The 17,175-nt window shown below is 56.1% G+C and overlaps 1 protein-coding gene across 2 annotated transcripts in view; it reads left to right on the top strand.

The window, feature by feature from the left end:
- The window catches only part of Stk32b (serine/threonine kinase 32B), a 284,998-nt gene that overhangs the window by 257,409 nt on the left and 10,414 nt on the right, over positions 1 to 17,175 (top strand). For both annotated transcript variants that reach the window (XM_077110167.1, XM_077110166.1), the window contains 4 exons: positions 2,703 to 2,806; positions 9,803 to 9,919; positions 11,986 to 12,111; positions 16,222 to 16,353. In XM_077110167.1, the coding sequence (XP_076966282.1) occupies positions 2,703 to 2,806; positions 9,803 to 9,919; positions 11,986 to 12,111; positions 16,222 to 16,353 (479 nt within the window). The remainder of the gene's footprint in view (positions 1 to 2,702; positions 2,807 to 9,802; positions 9,920 to 11,985; positions 12,112 to 16,221; positions 16,354 to 17,175) is intronic.

Below are 17,175 nucleotides of genomic sequence, written 5' to 3'. Positions count from 1 at the left end.
GGGCTTGGGCATATCTTTTCAGGGTGCTGCCTCCACACACCCCCTTGTGCCTCAGCTTCCTCATTTGAAGATGGAGCTCACGTGGCCCCCATCTCCCTGCAGCTGGGAGGGTAGGCAGGCGTGTGCACTGACCCCCAACACAGCGCCTGCCGCCGCTCACCCATCTGTGAAAGGCTGCTGTCCGGTACACGGCTTGTGCCCGTCGTTCTAGCTCTAAACCTGGCCCTGGCCCTCGAGGCTAAGCACTGTGACTCTAGGCCACCAAAGCGGTCATTTTGATGGCATAAGAGTTATGACATAGGTGTTGCTTCTGTTCAATCATCAGCCCCAAGCGCTGCGGGAGGAGGGGGTTTGTCACTTGATTGGTCATGACAGCTGGGAGGATCAGTCACCTGCAGTTCCTACCTTGAATTCCTCAGGGCTGCCCTGCTTAGGGCTGTCCTGCTGTCCAGCAGCTGTCCAGATGTGGGGATGCGTAGACTCCTCCTCTCCCAGAGCCCTCGGGACAGAGGGAAGGGGGACAGGTGTGTGGCTTTTGGTTCAGGGTGGGACGCCCCTGTGGGCTCAAGCTCAGCTTCTGGCTAGGTCCTGGGATCCAGGTGGGACGTGGGCTAACACAGCCTGGGCCCAGCACATGTTGAAAAACCAGTAAATATGTTCTCTCAGATGCTTCGGGAACAGGTCAGCTTGTTGAGTTTGGAGGCAGGCTGAACTGGGGGTCACAGGAAGGGACCCACAAAAAGATGCTGAAAATGCAGACCCTCAGGGTCCAGAGGAGGCTGAGGAGGATGGAGTTCAGGACAGACCCACTTTCTGGTCTGGGTGACTGTGCAGGTGGTGGGGCGGTTAAGGAAGAGCAGAGCAGCACCTCAGCCCCCTTTCATCATGCCTGCTGTTTACAGAGCACCCTGGTCCGGGCATCCTGCTGAGCATCCTGCTGAGCGGCGGGCTTGTGTTAGCCTAGTTAATCCTCAGGACAGTCAATGAATAAACCTCTGCTATTAATGCCCATTTTATAGACAAGGGAGTTCGGATAGCTTGTTGAACTCTGCTCCAGCCAGCCACTGTCTGCCTGTTTCCCACAGGCCTTTGTCAAGATCAAATAACCCAAGGGGACATTTCCTCAAGCTCCGGATTTTGCCATTCTCCCTCCAGGCCCAGAGCATGTTTTAAACTGAAAGATCCTAGGCGTGAGCCTAATTCAAACAGGGACACAGCGGAGAGCAGAGCACTTGCCAGCTCTGTGCAGCTGGGCTCAGGGTCCCTCTTGGAATCTGTCTGTGTAGGGTGGCAGACGCTGGCGCATCCTGGATGCAGTTGGAGAAGGGAAAGGAGCACCAAATGAAATGGAAAACCAACAGAGAGTCTCGACAGGGCCTCTGGTCAGACCGTCGAGGGGTGCTGGGTGCATGGTCTCTGCTCAGCAGAGAACGGGACGCAGAGATGGCAAGCCAGCCGCAGGGTCATTGCAAAAGCCACAGACAGACTTGTCCAAAGAGAAGGGGCCCCAGAGCTGGATTCCGGTGGGGAGGGTTGGCCTGTTCTTTTCAAGGTCTGGAATTTCCTTGTCCCCTTATCTGCTCCCCTGCTGTGTGCTCCTCCTAGTGTTGATGGGTGCCCCTCCCTCCATGTGTCTGTTTTAGTTATTTTATTGGATCCCCTGCTTAGGAGCACAAGGAGGGGAGCGCCTGTCTGATTGTGTCTTGTGTCCACAAGTGCTTCTGTCAGGCAGGAAGTTGACCTCATCAGAAGTCCTCTCCACGCTCCTTTGACCTGGCCCTGCCCCCACCTCCTCCTCACCATCGTGCCCAGGCTGCCCAGGCCCTTCTGCCCTCCCCACCAGCCGCCCTGTTCTCCCTCACCTACCCCCCATGCCTAGTGCCAGCCTGGAAATGAAGTCCAGATGGCTTCAAGCACAACCCATGTGGCTCCCTGGGACAGACTTTGTCATCTCTGGAAACTGAAACATGGAGCTATGGGCAGGAATTCCCAGGACAGCCGCCGTGCCCTGCAGGATAGGGGCCACCTCTGTCCCTCTTCCCATCTCTCACTGTGTCTTCTGTTGTGAAATTCATAGAACACAGAATCGACCACTTCAAATGGACGTTCAGTGGCATGCCGTCGGCCCCAGTCCTGTGCAGTTCCAAATAGGATCACACCCCGAGGGAACCCAGAACCCTAAGGCGGCTGCTTCCACCCGCTCCCCTGCCCCAGCCCTTGGCACCCGCCATCTGCCTTCCAGTGCACTCCCCTGTTCTGGGTGCTTCGTATCACATCCCCCCTGTGTCCAGAGAGCACCGCTCCTGAGGCAGCTCCAGGCACAAAGAACCCCAAGCCTCCCGGGGGACACCTGGCCAGGGAGCTGGGCAGGAGGCTCAGCTTTTCCCTCCTCGCTGCGGGTCTCGCCCGCCCCGTCCCTCAACCCACCCGCTCACTGCACCCACTTACCGTGGCCACGTGAACCGCCCTTCCTGCAGGAGCATCTAGGGCGCCTGTTTGCCTTCTGCCCAGAAGGTCACTCTTTCCTGGGATGCTGCACCTTGCCCTGGAGCCTGCTCCTGGCTGACCGAGGGCAGGAACCGCCATGAGAGAGGATCCTGGCTGCACCTCCCAAGAAGCCGGGTTCTTTCCCCACGCCCCCTCCAGGGTCGTGGTCACCAACTGTAACTGGCCATGTGTTCTCTTTGTCTTGTCTTTGGCAGCCCCCGAAGTCTTCCAGGTGTACGTGGACGGAGGCCCCGGGTACTCGTACCCTGTCGACTGGTGGTCCCTGGGCGTCACGGCCTACGAGCTGCTGCGGGGCTGGGTGAGATGCGTGGGGACAAGAGGGACCATGGAGCGGGACTGAGGTTCTCATGTGGGCTGGGTGGATTGTGGGCTTCTGTCCCCACCGCGGTGTGTCACCAGAGGGCCCTGAGCATGAGAAAGGGCCCTCTGCAGGCTCCTGGTCCAGCCCTGACTTCTGCTGCCGGTTAACACCGGGTCAGAAGCCCTGCGGCTTCCAGCTCCCCTCTGAATGAGCCTGGTATCCTGGCTCCACCAAGGCCCTTTAAGGGTAGAGACTGTGCTGTAGAGCTGGGCTGGGGCGTTGGGTACACATTTTAATTTTAGTTCATTTGCATTTAATAGCTGAGATGAGTAACAGAGCTACTTGACAACCAACTAATCACCCATATTTTATTTTTTTGTTTTTTATTTTTTATTCTAATTTGTTATATATGACAGCAGAATGGATTATAGTTCATATTACACACATAGAGCACAATTTTTCCTATCTGGTTGTATACAAAGTATGTTCACGCCATTCGTGTCTTCATACGTGTACTTAGGGTAGTAAATGTCCATCTCATTCCACCGTCTTTCCTACCCCTTCCCCCTCCCTCTCCCTCTCTCCCCTTTGCCCTATCTAGAGTCCCTCCATTCCTCCCATGCTCCCCCGAAATCACCATTATGAGTCAAGATCCTCATATCAAAGAAAACATTCAGCCTTTGGTTTTTTGGGATTGGCTTGCTTCACTTACCATTATCTTCTCTAACTCCATCCATTTACCTGCAAATGCCATGATTTTATTCTCTTTTAATGCTGAGTAATATTCCACTATGTATGTATACCAAAATTCCCCTATCCATTCATCCACTGAAGAGCATCTGGGTTGGTTCCATAATTTAGCTATTGTGAATTGTGCTGCTCTAAACATTGTGTCCCTGATGCTGTTTTTAAGTCCTTTGGGTATAAACCAAGGAGAGGGATAGCTGGGTCAAATGATGGTTCCGTTCCGAGTTTTTCAAGGAATCTCCATACCGCTTTCCATATTGGCTGCACCAATTTGCAGTCCCACCAGCAATGTATGAGTGTACCTTTTTCCCCACATCCTCGCCAACACTTATTGTTGTGTTCTTAATAGCTGCCATTCTGACTGGCATGAGCTAAAAATCTTAGTTTTGATTTGCATTTCTCTAATTACTAGAGATGTTGAACACTTTTTCATATATTTACTGATTGTTTATAAATCATCTTCTAAAGAGTGTCTGTTCAGGTCCTTGGCCATTTATTGATTGGGCATTTGTGGGGTTTTTGGTGTTTAGCTTTATGTGTTCTTTAAATACCCTAGAGATTAGTGCTCTATCTGATGTGCAGGTGGTAAAAATTTGCTCCCAAGATGTAGGCTCTCTATTCACATCACTGATTGTTTCTTTTACTGAGAAGAAACTTTTTAGTTTGAATCCATCCCATGTATTGATTCTTCATTTTAATTCTTGTGCTATAGGAGTCTTATTAAGGAAGTTGGGGCCTAATCCCACATGATGGAGACTGGGGCCTACTGTTTCTTCTAATAGGTGCAGGGTCTCTGGTTTAATTCCTAGTCCTTGATCCACTTTGAGTTGAGTTTTGTACATGAACTAATCACCCACATTTTCATTCGTGAAGAAAGCATTATGACTAAAACTACTTCCAAGGCCTGTCTTCCCAGAACCAGTATTGTTTGAAAATAAGGCCACCTCGCCCCTCAGGACCACAGTTTTCTCCACTGTATGGTGGGGACACCATCCTTCAGTCCTCTCTGGAGCAGCGGTCAGAGGGTCTGTGCGCTGCTTGTGGGAGACCGGGCCTGGGTCTTACTGGAGCTCAGAGCTCCTGCCACCGGTTGCGGCCGTGACCTGCTCTCACAGCTGTGTGCAGCCTGTTGGCAGAAGCTGCCCCGGGGGCCAGGCAGGGTCATTCATGGTGGGTGTCCCCACAGGCAGTGGTAATGGTGTGAATGAATGATGGGTGCCATCTGTGGGCCGTGAACATTCCAGGAGGACAAATATCAGTCATCATCCTCTGGTTCAGGCCACTATTTTCTGCTCTTGATCTCAGTTATTTTCCCTAAATTCCTCAAAAACAAGATTACAGTACGTGGCATTTTTAGAATGCAAAAAAAAAAAAAAGGAAAGAAATGTGAATTTCCTCTTTTTCTCCAGCACTGAATAAAGAATTAACAGCCCACAATCTTACTTGCTTCTGGTTGCGTCATTTGGGTCTGTGGATAGACGTGCTCAGAGGAGGACCTGAGGCTCCCGACACTGTGGACCAGAGCACGCGGGCGTCTGCCAGCGGTTGCTAGTCATACATCACCCACCACACAAGGGACCTGGGCCAGAGCTGCCCTCGCTGGCTGGACGCCCACCAGCAGAAAGGACCAGAACAGTCAAAGATGAGGCTTGGCGAGAAGCCCCAGGGATGGAGGGAATCTTGCTGCTTCAAAATAATGGCTTCATTTTTCATTCTCCTGGGAGTTCTGCTCAGAGATCCAGATGTCAGTTTCAACAGAAGAGGACAAAGCACATGGTCAGCCCGGGGCCTTGGGCATGGGCACAGGGTAACTGAATGAAGGACACCTGCTATGGACAGTGCAAACCTTGGTCCCAGATACTTATGTCTGGATTAAACTTCTCCCCGGAAGGCAATGGGCCTATGCAAAGGGCTACTCTGCACTCACTCTGGAACAGTTGCTGCAGTCAAAAGCTCCACTGAGAAGCCCTCGAATTTGCTGGTGTGCAGGAGGCAGGAGGCAGGGGCAGGATCCAGCTTCCGAGAGCCAAAGGGGACTCTCAGCTCTTTCCCCACAGGCCTGCGGAGCGAGGGAAAGCCCCAGCCAGGCCACCTGGAGAGCAGGCTCCCCGTTACCCTGGGTCACCAACCAGCCCTCTAATGCAACCGGCATAGGGAGAGAGGTCAGGAGATGTGGGAACACATACAGGACACCAGTGGCCATTCACAAAGAATTCGGTGGCAACAGGCTGGCAGGGAGCACTTCTGTCCCTCAGGGAGCACTTCTGTCCCTCAGGGTGCTTCACCAACCCGTGCCTCCTCTCCCTCACGGTGTTCTCTCCAGGGGCAGCTGGCTGGACAAGTGCCCTCTCCACAGTGCCCTCAGTCCTGCGCCCGTCCCCACTCAGAGGGGGCATTTGTATGTCAGGTGCAGAAGCGGTGACGTCATCTGCATGGGCCAGCACAGTTTGCTGGTCTGACCAGCATCCCAAGGAGCAGCTGTCTTGCACACACAGGAAAGTCAGTTTCTAGAGATGGCACTAGCATGCCCTCGTCCCTGTGTGCATGAGAAAGCAGGGTCTTTCAAGATGCAGTGTGTCTGGACATTGTTCTCATTGTCCCCTCAACTTGGCTGTTGGGGGAACAGGAGGGGCATTCAGAGACGTGGTGTTTCACTGCCCCCTTTTCTTTGGGGATGATATTCTGTGGTGCCAGGTCTTCCTTTTTGCTTGCCCACTGACCACCTCCCTCACCTGTGTTCCCTTTGCCTTTGACCTTAGCGCTTATCCTGGGGACTCCTAGGGGACAGGCGGATGGAGAAACTGGGCATGAGCAGAGGCCAGTGACTAGAGGAGACTCTGGAGCTCCCCCTAGAGGTTGGGGTGCAGAACTGAGAACCACCAGGCGCACACCTGGTGGGCGGCTCCACCTGAGGGAGGGTCCAGGTGGCCCTTGGGTTGGGCACTGACTGTCCCTTACTTAGTAAGGCTCACAGCTACTTTCCCAGAATCAGGAGTCCGGGAGGCAAAGGCCACTGCCCTCCTTCCACAGGAGAGTAGGGCTTCTTGAATCCTTCAGGGACTTCCTGCTGTGTTTCCTGGACTCCAGGGCCCAGCAGAGGTGGCTGGACGGCTCCAGGGGGAAAGCGTGCGTCAGGCGTTAGAGATCTAAAGTGCCTTGTTCTGTAGTGGAATTCTGGGGCAAGAGCATTCAATTAAATGGTCTCCAAAGCCCAGCTCAGCTCTAGCAGGTAAAATAATAGGTCTCTGGCAATTCTTTTCCTCTTCATTCCCTCTCTGTCTTTTAAATTGACATTTTTTTTTTTTTTTTTTGTAAACTGAGTTTCTTGGAATAGAGACACCTGCACTCCATAATGAGTAGATCCAGTGTCCTGCTGCTAAAATCACTTTACCAGCTGTGCACGCAATTACTTTACTGTATAAATACAACTGGCTTTCTGGGTCAACATGTCCTAAGGCCAGTGAGTGAGAACTAAGCATCAATAGAATTCTTCTCCAGCAGACAGAATATCGATCTGAGCATTTCCCAGTATTCTTGTCAGAGGACCTGGTTCCCTACACCCACTCAGACAGACGTAGGCCAAACCTCAGCCTAAAGTCTTGGCTCCTCCGTCGCAGGCCTCTGTGCTTCTGAAAGCACTGACACGTTGGCCTGGAGGTGTGCTGTGGTCCTGCTGGTCCTGGTTGGGATCCGTCTGGTTCCCTCTAGAAGTGGAGGGAATTGCAGGGTGACAGAGAGGGCAGCTCCCTCGGAGGTCGGTGGGACAGCAGGATTGAGGAGTGCCTGGAGCAGGCCAGAAGGAAACGGAGATGACATGGCAGCCACAAGAGGCTTCTCATTTGTTTCGGGGGGTTCTCTCCCTGGGTGCTTGGATTTGCAGCTGGGGGTCGGGCGCTACAGGTAGAGCAGGAAGAGGGAATCATCTGAGCCCTGGGAAGCTCTTTCCATCTCTGAACCTCAGTCCTCAAACTGGAGTTGGAGGTGAGACTACGTGGTCTCCAGTGTCCTCGGGCTCTCAGCAGCTGGGTTCCCAGGATGGGCCGGCACAGGGTGGGTGATAGCTTAATGAGAAGAAAAAGGGGAGACGTGACCCTGAGCAGCCCAGAAGCCCAGCTCCTAGCCCTTGACCCATGTCCCGGTGGTGGTCCCGAGCTCTACCCTTTCACCCCACTGGACTCAGAAGCACCCCCTGCCCCTGCACTCACAGGAGCCCCCAGGTTCCTCGCAGCCCTCTGTCCACACCAGATGGCTCTGCTGCCTGTCTGTTGTGCACCAGCAACGTCACCACCCCACTCCCCACCCCCAGCAGTCCCACAGGAGGGCCCATCAGCGCACAGCACAGACCCCTCCGTCAGACCTCGCTGGAAGAGGGTGGGAGTCTCATTTGCTTTTGTGGCTGCCCAACAAAGCTGCACAGCCTAGGGCTTAGGCCACAGGCCTTCCTCATCTCACAGCTTTGGAGGCTGGACGTCCAAGGCCAGGGTGCTGGCAGGGCCGGCTCCTCCTGCAGGCCATGAGGGCAGGGTGTGTTCCGGGCCTTTCTCCTGGGCTTGTGGACGGCTGTCTCCTCCCTCTTCTTTTCCCTGTGTGCCCCTCTCTCAGTGCCCAGTTTCCCTTCTTATAAGGGCACTAGTGGTATTGGATCAGGGCCCACTCTAATGACCCCATGTTAACTTCAGAGTACAAGGTTGTACTCTGAGGTCTTGGAGGCTTGAACTTCAAACCGTGAGATTTCTTTGGGGGTGGGGGGTATCAATTCCACCTAGAACAGCAGTGCTTGTGGCCATGCCTCAGTGGGTCACCTACCTGGGCTTTAAGCTCAGTGACCAGCTCTGGAAAGTGGAGCCCCTGATTTGTGTTCTGTAAAATGGCCACACTTATGGTCACTAACTCATGAGGATATGGAGTGTTGGTCACATGGACAGCAGCCTCAACTGAGGTGGCTTTTGCTCTTTCTGATGTGGTCATCATTGCTGGTGAAGGACACTGGGTCGCAGCAGGCGGCCCCTGCAGATGGGAACAGGCCACTGGAAGCAAAGACGTATTTGAAGAAAGTTAGTGTTCACCAGCCGTCAAGAGAGCCCACGGGTTTGGGTTTGCTCTGCGTGTTATAGAACAGAATGGACAGCTCCCGGTCAACCACCAGCGCTGTGGAATTGAAGCCCCGGCGGCAGGAGCAGGTGACTGTGTGCCCTCAGATCCCAGGTGCTGCCTGGCTCATGGCCAGTGGCCCCTCACCTCCGGTGGATGGCCTGATGCAGCACCCCCGCCCTCATGCTCCAGGACCCTGCTCAGTGGCAGACATGACCCAGGGCTCCAAGAACAGGGAAGACGGTAATAGACCCCCCACTTCAAGGAGCCTCGGCTTCCTGGAGGAGATAGCGGTCATTTTACCACCAATAGGAATGCGGCAATTCCACCCTAGACATCCAGGTCCATGTGGATTAATTAGAACTCACTCTGCAAAATGTCTCCAGGACCAGCTTGGTCCTGCACCAGCTTTTGCTTCTCTAGCCCTGAGTCACTCACTGTGCAGACCTGGAACCAGGTGGACCACAAAGCCACGGGGAGGGCGAAGGGGCTCTGCGAGAGCCGTCCTTCAGGGCAAGGAGGGGACTCATGCTCCAGCAGCTGCGTCTCCATGGTCACGGCCGAGACAGGCTTTCCAAGCTAAGTCAGACGCTGCTGGTGGCCCGGCTTGGAAAGCAGGTGGCATCATGGTACACCTTGCACAGAGCGCAGAGCTTGTACATCCTCACACGGGAGAGGGAGGATGGCAGGTCACTCCACCCCTAAGCCAACCAGACCCAAAGAATGACCATTTCCCACTCAACCAGGACATAAAGCTGGTGACTGAGGTCCACCAGTGGGTGGGAGCTGTGACTGGAGGTGTCCCTGGGTGCCAGGGGGGTGGTGGGAGTCCACACAGGAACCCATGACCAGAGCAAGCACTATGGCCAGGCTGCCAGGTGTGAGTTCTGTGCCTGACACTTATGGGCCAGGGGACCTCAGAGAGTCACTAACCTACTGTAGCCACAACAGCGCCACCCACCTGCTGGGTTCTGACACTGCTCCCTGGGCCCGGTTGTGCTCGACACATGTCCAGGCCACCTGCCCCACCATGAAAGATGAACACCCACCATTGCCTGAAAGAGAGAATAAGCCATCTTCTAACTACGCAATCTGAGCCCATGGGTGCTGCCTTCCAGGGCTCTCTCTGACCTGGCTGTGGTCCTTTGGTTTCAGAGGCCGTATGAGATCCACTCGGCCACACCCATTGATGAGATCCTCAGCATGTTCAAGGTGGAGCGTGTCCACTACTCGTCCACGTGGTGCAAGGGCATGGTGGCCCTGCTCAAGAAGGTAAGGGAGGGCAGCCCTGCCTGCGGTCATCTAGGGCAGACACAGGTGTGCCCGCAGGTGGAGGAGTGCAGACACCATGGCAGGACCACGGAGTCGACGCCCAGCTGGGCTCTGATACGCAGGCACAAGCCACACCATGAGGACACACAGATCACAAAGCCACAGGCTCCTTTCACTCCTCTACAAGCTCCTGATAAATACAAATGCTTGATGCATCTGGCTCTTAGCCCACGGAGCTGTTAGCAACTGGGCATCTCCTGACGTGGGGCAGGGACTGCTGCTGTAGAGGAAGAGGCTGTCCCCTGGTGCAAGGCCTGGCCCAGCACCACCTGCCATCTGGGGGCCTGTGAGAAATGCACACCTTCTGGCTCTACCCCAGAGCTCCTGCGGGGGCCCAGCTGACTGTCTTGACCTAATCCCCATGGCTCTGAGGCCGGCTCCAGCTTGGCACAGTCAGGAGACCTGGGTTCCCTCCTTGTGAGAATAAGCCATCTTCTAACTACGCAACCTGAGCCCACGGGTGCTGCCGTCCAGGGCTCTCACTCTGACTGTCGACTCCGTGGTCCTGCCATGGCATCTCAAGTCCTCCGCGTGGTCGGCACAGCCACGAGAAGTACAGCAGTGGGGACTGAGGGCCTGGGTTGAGGACCACGGCTCCCGTTTCATCCCTATGACCCCCGGGGTCAGGGCTGGCTGTTGTCCCCATACCAGAGAGAGGAAAGGCGAGGGAGGCTCAGGAGAGCAGTGGACGCCATGGGGCTGCTAAAGGCAGAGGGAGGGAGGTCTAGAGCCCGAGTCCTCCTCACTCCTGCCTCAGTCCTGGGGCAGCCGTGTGGCCTGTGAATTTCCAATCAGTTAATGGTATCTTAAAGGCAACCCATCACCTGGTCCCAAGGCAGTGGTTCCCAACCCTCACTGTTCACCAGAAGCATCCAGAAGTCCCCCGCGCTGCCAGAACCCGCCCTCCCTACCCACCCACCGAGGCAGAATCCTGGCCCCGGGTGTGTCCACTGGCATGCTCTAGAACAGCTGCTCTAGACGGTGGACTCCAGAGAGCACTGAGATGGAGCCTGCATAAACCTGTACCCATCCTCTGGGGACAGCCCCTAAACAGAGCCACTGTGACCAGCAGATACAACTCCCGCCAGGTGGCTTCAGGTGGTGTGGCAGCAGCCTACCCAGCAGCCATAGCTGGGACACTTCTGCAATGACAGGTGACAAATGGCAGTGAACTGGTGGTGTGGGGAGGGGTCCGACTTCTGGCTCCCACCTGCAGACAGTTCCCCAGACACATGCCAGGTCCTGGCCAACCATGGGGTCTCACCCTGACCTTCGGCTGGTATGGAGGGACTGGCATGGCAGGACTGGCCTGGAGGGACTGGCGTGGAGGGTCTGCCACGTTCTCCTGCTTTGACGAGAAAACAGGTGCAGAATATCGGCACCTCACTGAGGCCACCTGGCCCTTCAGTGGCACCCCAGGGAGAGGCCCCTGCTCCTTCACCTCTAGCCCTATGCTCCGTGTACCTGTGACCCAGAGCACTCGGAAAGCCCCGCCTGGAGCCCAGGGGGAGCCTCTGAGCGTGTCGAGCTGCCTCTCCCTTACTAGCAGAAGGTCCATCTGAAGAGAAGCTAAAAACAGTCCCCTTGGCTGTACCCAGGGCCACCCCCCTTGGGTCACCTCCTAGGTATCCAGGGAGAAATGCACCTTCCTTTACCAGGTTGAAGTCCTAGGTCAGGGCTGGTGCCCTCCTTGTCTCTGACGGGAAGTCTGCAGGCGTCCGGGAGAGGAGGCCTGTGTGCACTTAGTCCCAGAAAGGAGTGTGGAGGCTGGGAATCTAGGCCTGCCCATAGCCCCCGGCCCACGACCTGCAGAAGCTGCCTGGCCTGGCTGTCCTCCCTGGCTATGGGAGGGGCGTGTAGCTGGTGCTGCCACTGCAGTCCAGACAGGGCAGGACACTGATGGGCTGACAAGCCGGGAGACCTCGTGCTTGATGGTCCCCGGGTGACACCCCCACCCTCTGAGTGGACGCACAGTTCAAGGAAGCACATTTGCCCTCTGACCACAGCTCCTGACCAAGGACCCCGAGAGCCGCCTGTCCTGCCTCAGTGACGTTCAGAGCGCACCCTACCTGGCTGACATGAACTGGGACGCAGTATTCGAGAAGGCGCTGACACCCGGCTTTGTACCCAATGTGAGTGGGGGTCCCGTTGATGTCACACTTCCCCTCAGAGGTTCCCACTGTGGCACTAAGCATGACCCCTGCAGCTGGCCAGTGAGCCCTCTGCTGGCCACGGCCACTGGAGCACCAGTGGGCTCACGTTTCGCTGGGATTCAGGGTGGACTTGAGCCTGGAGTTCAAGGTCCGCTGAGCCTCTTTCCTCACATACCACAGGGGTGCAGGCAGGCACTGCGGGGAGCAGCTGGTCTGCTGTCCTGCCTGCGTGGACTGTCTAGTACAGGAAGAGAGACGGGCCTGCCCACCAGTGAGCCTGCAAAACACGCCAAGGCCAGGAGGGGAGAGGTGGCAGGGGAGGCGAGGAGGTGGGGACGCTTGGCAAAGAGCTGAATGAAAGAGGAGCCAGGCACATGAGGGTCCTGAGACTCCCGGGCAGAGGGGCCACCAGGATGACGCACCTGGAGGTGGCACAAAGCCCAGGTTTCAAAGAGCAGTTCAAAGATTTTATAGCTGCAGCAGAATAAAACCACAGGGGAAATGACCGGAAGTAAACTGAGGGGATGCCAGCCATGCGGGGGGATGCCAGCCGTGCCGGGGGGGGGGGTGCCCGCCATGCCAGGGAGGTTTGCCCCTAATGTCTCCCATTCGATCCCTAGCACTGCAAAATAGCAAGATGACGATGATGATGATAGGGTAATGACAATGCGTAATGTTTCTCCAAATCAGTTTCCCCGAGTCCAGGGCTTCCAGTTCCCTTCGCACAAACGTGTTGCAACGTAGGCTCAGGTTTCAGAGTTGGCTCCTCCATGGCCTGCCCAGCGTTCCACAGGGAGCCTGTGGGGCAAAGCCTGCCTGGGCCTCTGCCTTCTCCCAACAAGCAGGTGTCCCGTCCCTGCCTTGCACAATTGCTTGTCCTTAAGCAGGCCAGCCCCCCCCCCCACAGGCCCCAGGGCAGCCTGAGAGCTCCCTGGCTCCCCGCCCCTCGGCTGGGCCAGGACAGGCTAACACGGAGTGGTTTGCAGGTCCTGCCCCACTGTTCTTCCTGGGAAAGCTCAGGTGTTGCTTGGCTCACTCTGTGTCTGCATCTGTGTTTGTGTCTGTGTGAACGTGTCTGAGTGTGTGTGTGTGTGAGTGTGTCTGCATGTGATGTGACAATGTCTGTGCTTCCAGAGGCGATGGCCCACTGGTCAGTGAGAACAGCTTCCATTTTCCACCACGTCCCACTGGCCAGTCAGAACAGGTACCACAGTGCCCTTGTCACCTGCTCTGAATCCCCAGCACCTGCACTAGCCTGTCCTGTGCCAGACACCAGGTGGGCCCTGGTGAGGGCAGCGATCATGGTGCCCACTGTGGGAGCTCCCAGACCAGAGCGGGCACCTCAGTACGGCACAGTCAGGCTCAGCCTGGGCCAACTCTGTGGGGGCTGCCCTGGGGGTCGCTCAGCAGCTCCCCTGCTTCTACGCTACTGGGACGGCCAAGTGTCTCCAGCACCACCGAGTACCCCTGGGGACAAAGCTGACCCTGTTGACAATGGGGCTCCTGGCACGCTGGCTACACAGGTTCGGCTGGCTTTGCTATCTCTGTGACCGAGTGCTCTGCAGCCTGCTCCTATCTGTCACGGGGACCCCTCCTGGAGCCTGGGCCAGTAAAGCCACAAGGCTGCTGCAGGGTCACATGGGGTTGGCAGAGCAAGCTCTCATGAAAGACCCGCAGCGCCGTTGCTGGGTGACCCCGAGACCCCTGGTGGCCACCTCAGCTCCCTCGCTGGCTTCCTTCAGGGATGTGTCCTGGGAACTCCAGAGAAACTCGCTGGCACTTCCCAGGGCCTCTGACCTGCCACTCATCCGCGTTGCTGAAGCCCGAGTACCAAGGCAGCCCTGCATGGCCAACCCTGTTGACCAGCTAATTGTTCCCCTGGCCACGTCCAAAACCCTGGGGATGTGTGCTGGGAAGCTCTGAGGTGCTTGGGGACAACGTATGGCATTGCCACATCTGGCAGGTGAGCCGTTGTGGGAAGGGACCTGCCTCTGCCACCCCTCACCTGCCACTGCTCAAGTTCCTCCCAACGCACCCTTACATATATTCACACACACACTCACATCCATGCACACTCACACTCTAATACACTTACACTCATGCACAGGAACACACGCTCATACACACCCACTCATACACACGCTCACACGTACTCACATGCACTCATGCTCACACATTCTTGCACATTCACACACATACTTCATGCAGTCACACACACATAAATTCACACTCACTCATACACACTCACACACACTCGGACACACTTGCCTGCAGTCACACACATTCTCTTACACAGTCACTCACACGCATACACACTCACATACACACGGTCACACACACTGAACAGGTGCCCAGGGTCCCCTGAGAGCGCAGTGTTGGCTGGCCTCTGTCTGAGAGACGCAGAGCAACAGGTGCAATAGAAGGCCCTAGAAGGCCTTGTGTGTGCTTGTCCTGAGGGTGAACGAGTGGGTGACGCAGCGACTGAGATGTCCTCTGTGCCAGGCCTTGTTCTGAGCTTTGCCTGTGTTCAGGAAGCCTCACGCCACTTGGGCAGTGCATCCCAGGGGTGATCTGGGTGAGGCTAAGTCCTGGGATGCACAGGTGTGGATGTGTGGATGGAGGGACAGCAGACAAACAGGCCAGGGGAGAGCGGGCCCAAGTGAAGCTGCGCGTGCAGGAGGACAGGTGCGTGCAATCAGGGACGGGGGCTCAGCATGTGCCAGAAGTTGGTGACGATGGAGGGAGCCCCAGGCCCCGAGCAGAGAGGAGACCCCAGCACTGGGTGATCCACAGGGTCTCACTGCAGTCCCATGGAAAGGTGCATGGGACTGAGAAAGAAGCTGACGATAACAAGGACGGTGGCGAGCAGGGCCCAAGAGCTTGTCTGGGCCTCTCAGGCAGACCATAAGGTCCGCATTACCTCCCTCATTCTTCAGCCCAGAGGGGCTCAGTGATCTTCAGAGGGGGGGCAGGGCCAGCACTTGCCCCAGTTCTGTCTGCAAAGGCCCTTCTGCCTCCTGCTTTCAGGCCACCACCCGGGCCCTGAGGGCACCAAGCCAGTGAGGCAGCCTGGATGGCAGGAGGGCGACCTGGCTAGTGAGCTGGGAACCCAGGGGAGGTGCAGGGGGGCCTGTGAAGCAGCAGAAGGGCGGTTATTGACGGTCAGGCAGCTGCTCTGCTGGAAGCTTGGCATGCGCCATCTCAGTGAGCCCTGGGCAGCCTCTGAGCCTCCGCAGTTCACACGGGTAGAGGTAGAGGCCAGGCATCAGGGCCTTCCGCGTCACCCAGCGAGGCCAGGCGGGCGGACCCTGGGGCTGTGCTGGCCTTGCTCCTCTTGGCCCAGTCAGAGCAACCGGGGTCCTAACAGTCTAGGAATACCCAAAGCAGGGAGGACGGGCTCCACGCCTGGCCCACCTCAAGTCCTTCCTGGAGGCAACTGCCCAGCACCTGCAAGGGAGGCCCTGCTGTCCAACTGCAGGCGAGGGACGGAGTCCCCGGGCAGGTGTGAAACCAGTTCAAAGTAAAAAAGCAGCAGCTCTGGGGGTCTTCCCTACGTGACTCTGGAGCTGCAGATGTCATAGCCGCTGGGCCACATTGCTAGGGGGACTGGCACCTGGGCCAGTCATCCAGGATGGGTCTTAGGACAGAGAATGACTTCTAGGGAAATGGGTCTGAGGCCTGCAAGTCAGGGCTCGAGGGCTCCAGTGTGGGGGACAGGCCACCAGGACCGGGAGTGGGGCAGATGTCAATCATGAATGGCATTTTTAAATGAAATAATCAAAACTATCATAATGATTATAAAGTGATTTATAATACTTATGTAATCAATGTATTTCTAGAAAAAGATAAAAATGACATGAGGATGTGAATGTGATGAATTAAGCAGTGGAGAAAATCAGATTGGGAAACTGAGCTCACTGTCCTGAAAACCATGCACAGGGGTGAATCAGGAAATCTACTGAACGGGGCAGCGAGGGGCTGAAGTGTCCCCTTCATCCCAGGAACAGAGTGTCTGACATGGCTCCTGAGAGAACGGGGTGGGAGCGCCGTCACAGCGCAGCCTGGTGACCTGTTTTCTTCCCGCTTCAGAAAGGGAGGTTGAACTGTGACCCCACATTTGAACTTGAAGAGATGATTCTAGAATCCAAGCCCCTTCACAAAAAGAAGAAGAGGTTGGCAAAGCACAGGTCCAAAGATGGCACCAAGGACAGCTGCCCCCTGGTGAGTGCTTCAGCAGTGTCCCCAGGGCTGGGGGAGAGTGCTGAGCCAGGCGCAGCAAAGGGGCAGGGGCTGGATATCCTGTTCCCTGCCCTGCAGCCGTGGGGACCCTCCTCCATCCTCACCTCCCTTTCTTTCTGTGTCCTGTGTCTCCATATGGCTCTCACAGAAGGACACCAGTCACTGGTTTTAGGACCCACCCTAACCCACTCTCGGTCACCAACTGGATCACACCAGCAAGATCCCGTTTCAGAGAGGCCACGTGCCCACGTACCAGGGCTCGGGACTTGAGTCTATTTGGTGGGATGCATTTTGACCCTCAACAGCCCCTTCCCTATAAAAAATTTGGTTTGGTTTTAAAGCATTGATATCAAGATGAATATAGTCTGTGATGCCAAGGTTCCTTGTTTTCCTATGATTTTAAAAGGAAATAAACACCTTTGTCACCTCTGAAGTCTCGGGGCACTCAGCCCTGAGCAGCTGTGGGTGTGGCAGAGACAGAGCCCCCTGCCCTTCGAGCGCGAGGAGCGTAAGAGGGGAGCGTGCTTCCCACGCCACCTGCATCAGTGTGTGGCTTTAGGGGCCGCTGGGACAGTGTCAGCGAGCATTTGTGGTGTGGGGGGTCCTGGCCCCTGCTCCTGGGGGAGCCCTAGGATTCTCCTGGCCCCAGCCCCTTGCACCGCGGTCTTGTACTTCTCCTCCCCCATGCTTCTCTCCCGTAGGCCCAGTGACCACCCACGGGCTTGGGAAGCCAAGCTGGGGACCTTCACTCCACCGTCCTGTAACGTGGCATTTGGGGGGGGGATGTGAAGCTTAAAACTGAGA

This window comes from Callospermophilus lateralis, chromosome 8, assembly GCF_048772815.1.
Source record: "Callospermophilus lateralis isolate mCalLat2 chromosome 8, mCalLat2.hap1, whole genome shotgun sequence".
In the NCBI taxonomy this organism is placed as follows: domain Eukaryota; kingdom Metazoa; phylum Chordata; class Mammalia; order Rodentia; family Sciuridae; genus Callospermophilus; species Callospermophilus lateralis.
Note: the sequence above shows the minus strand (reverse complement) of the source record. Positions and strands in the feature narration are given on the sequence as shown.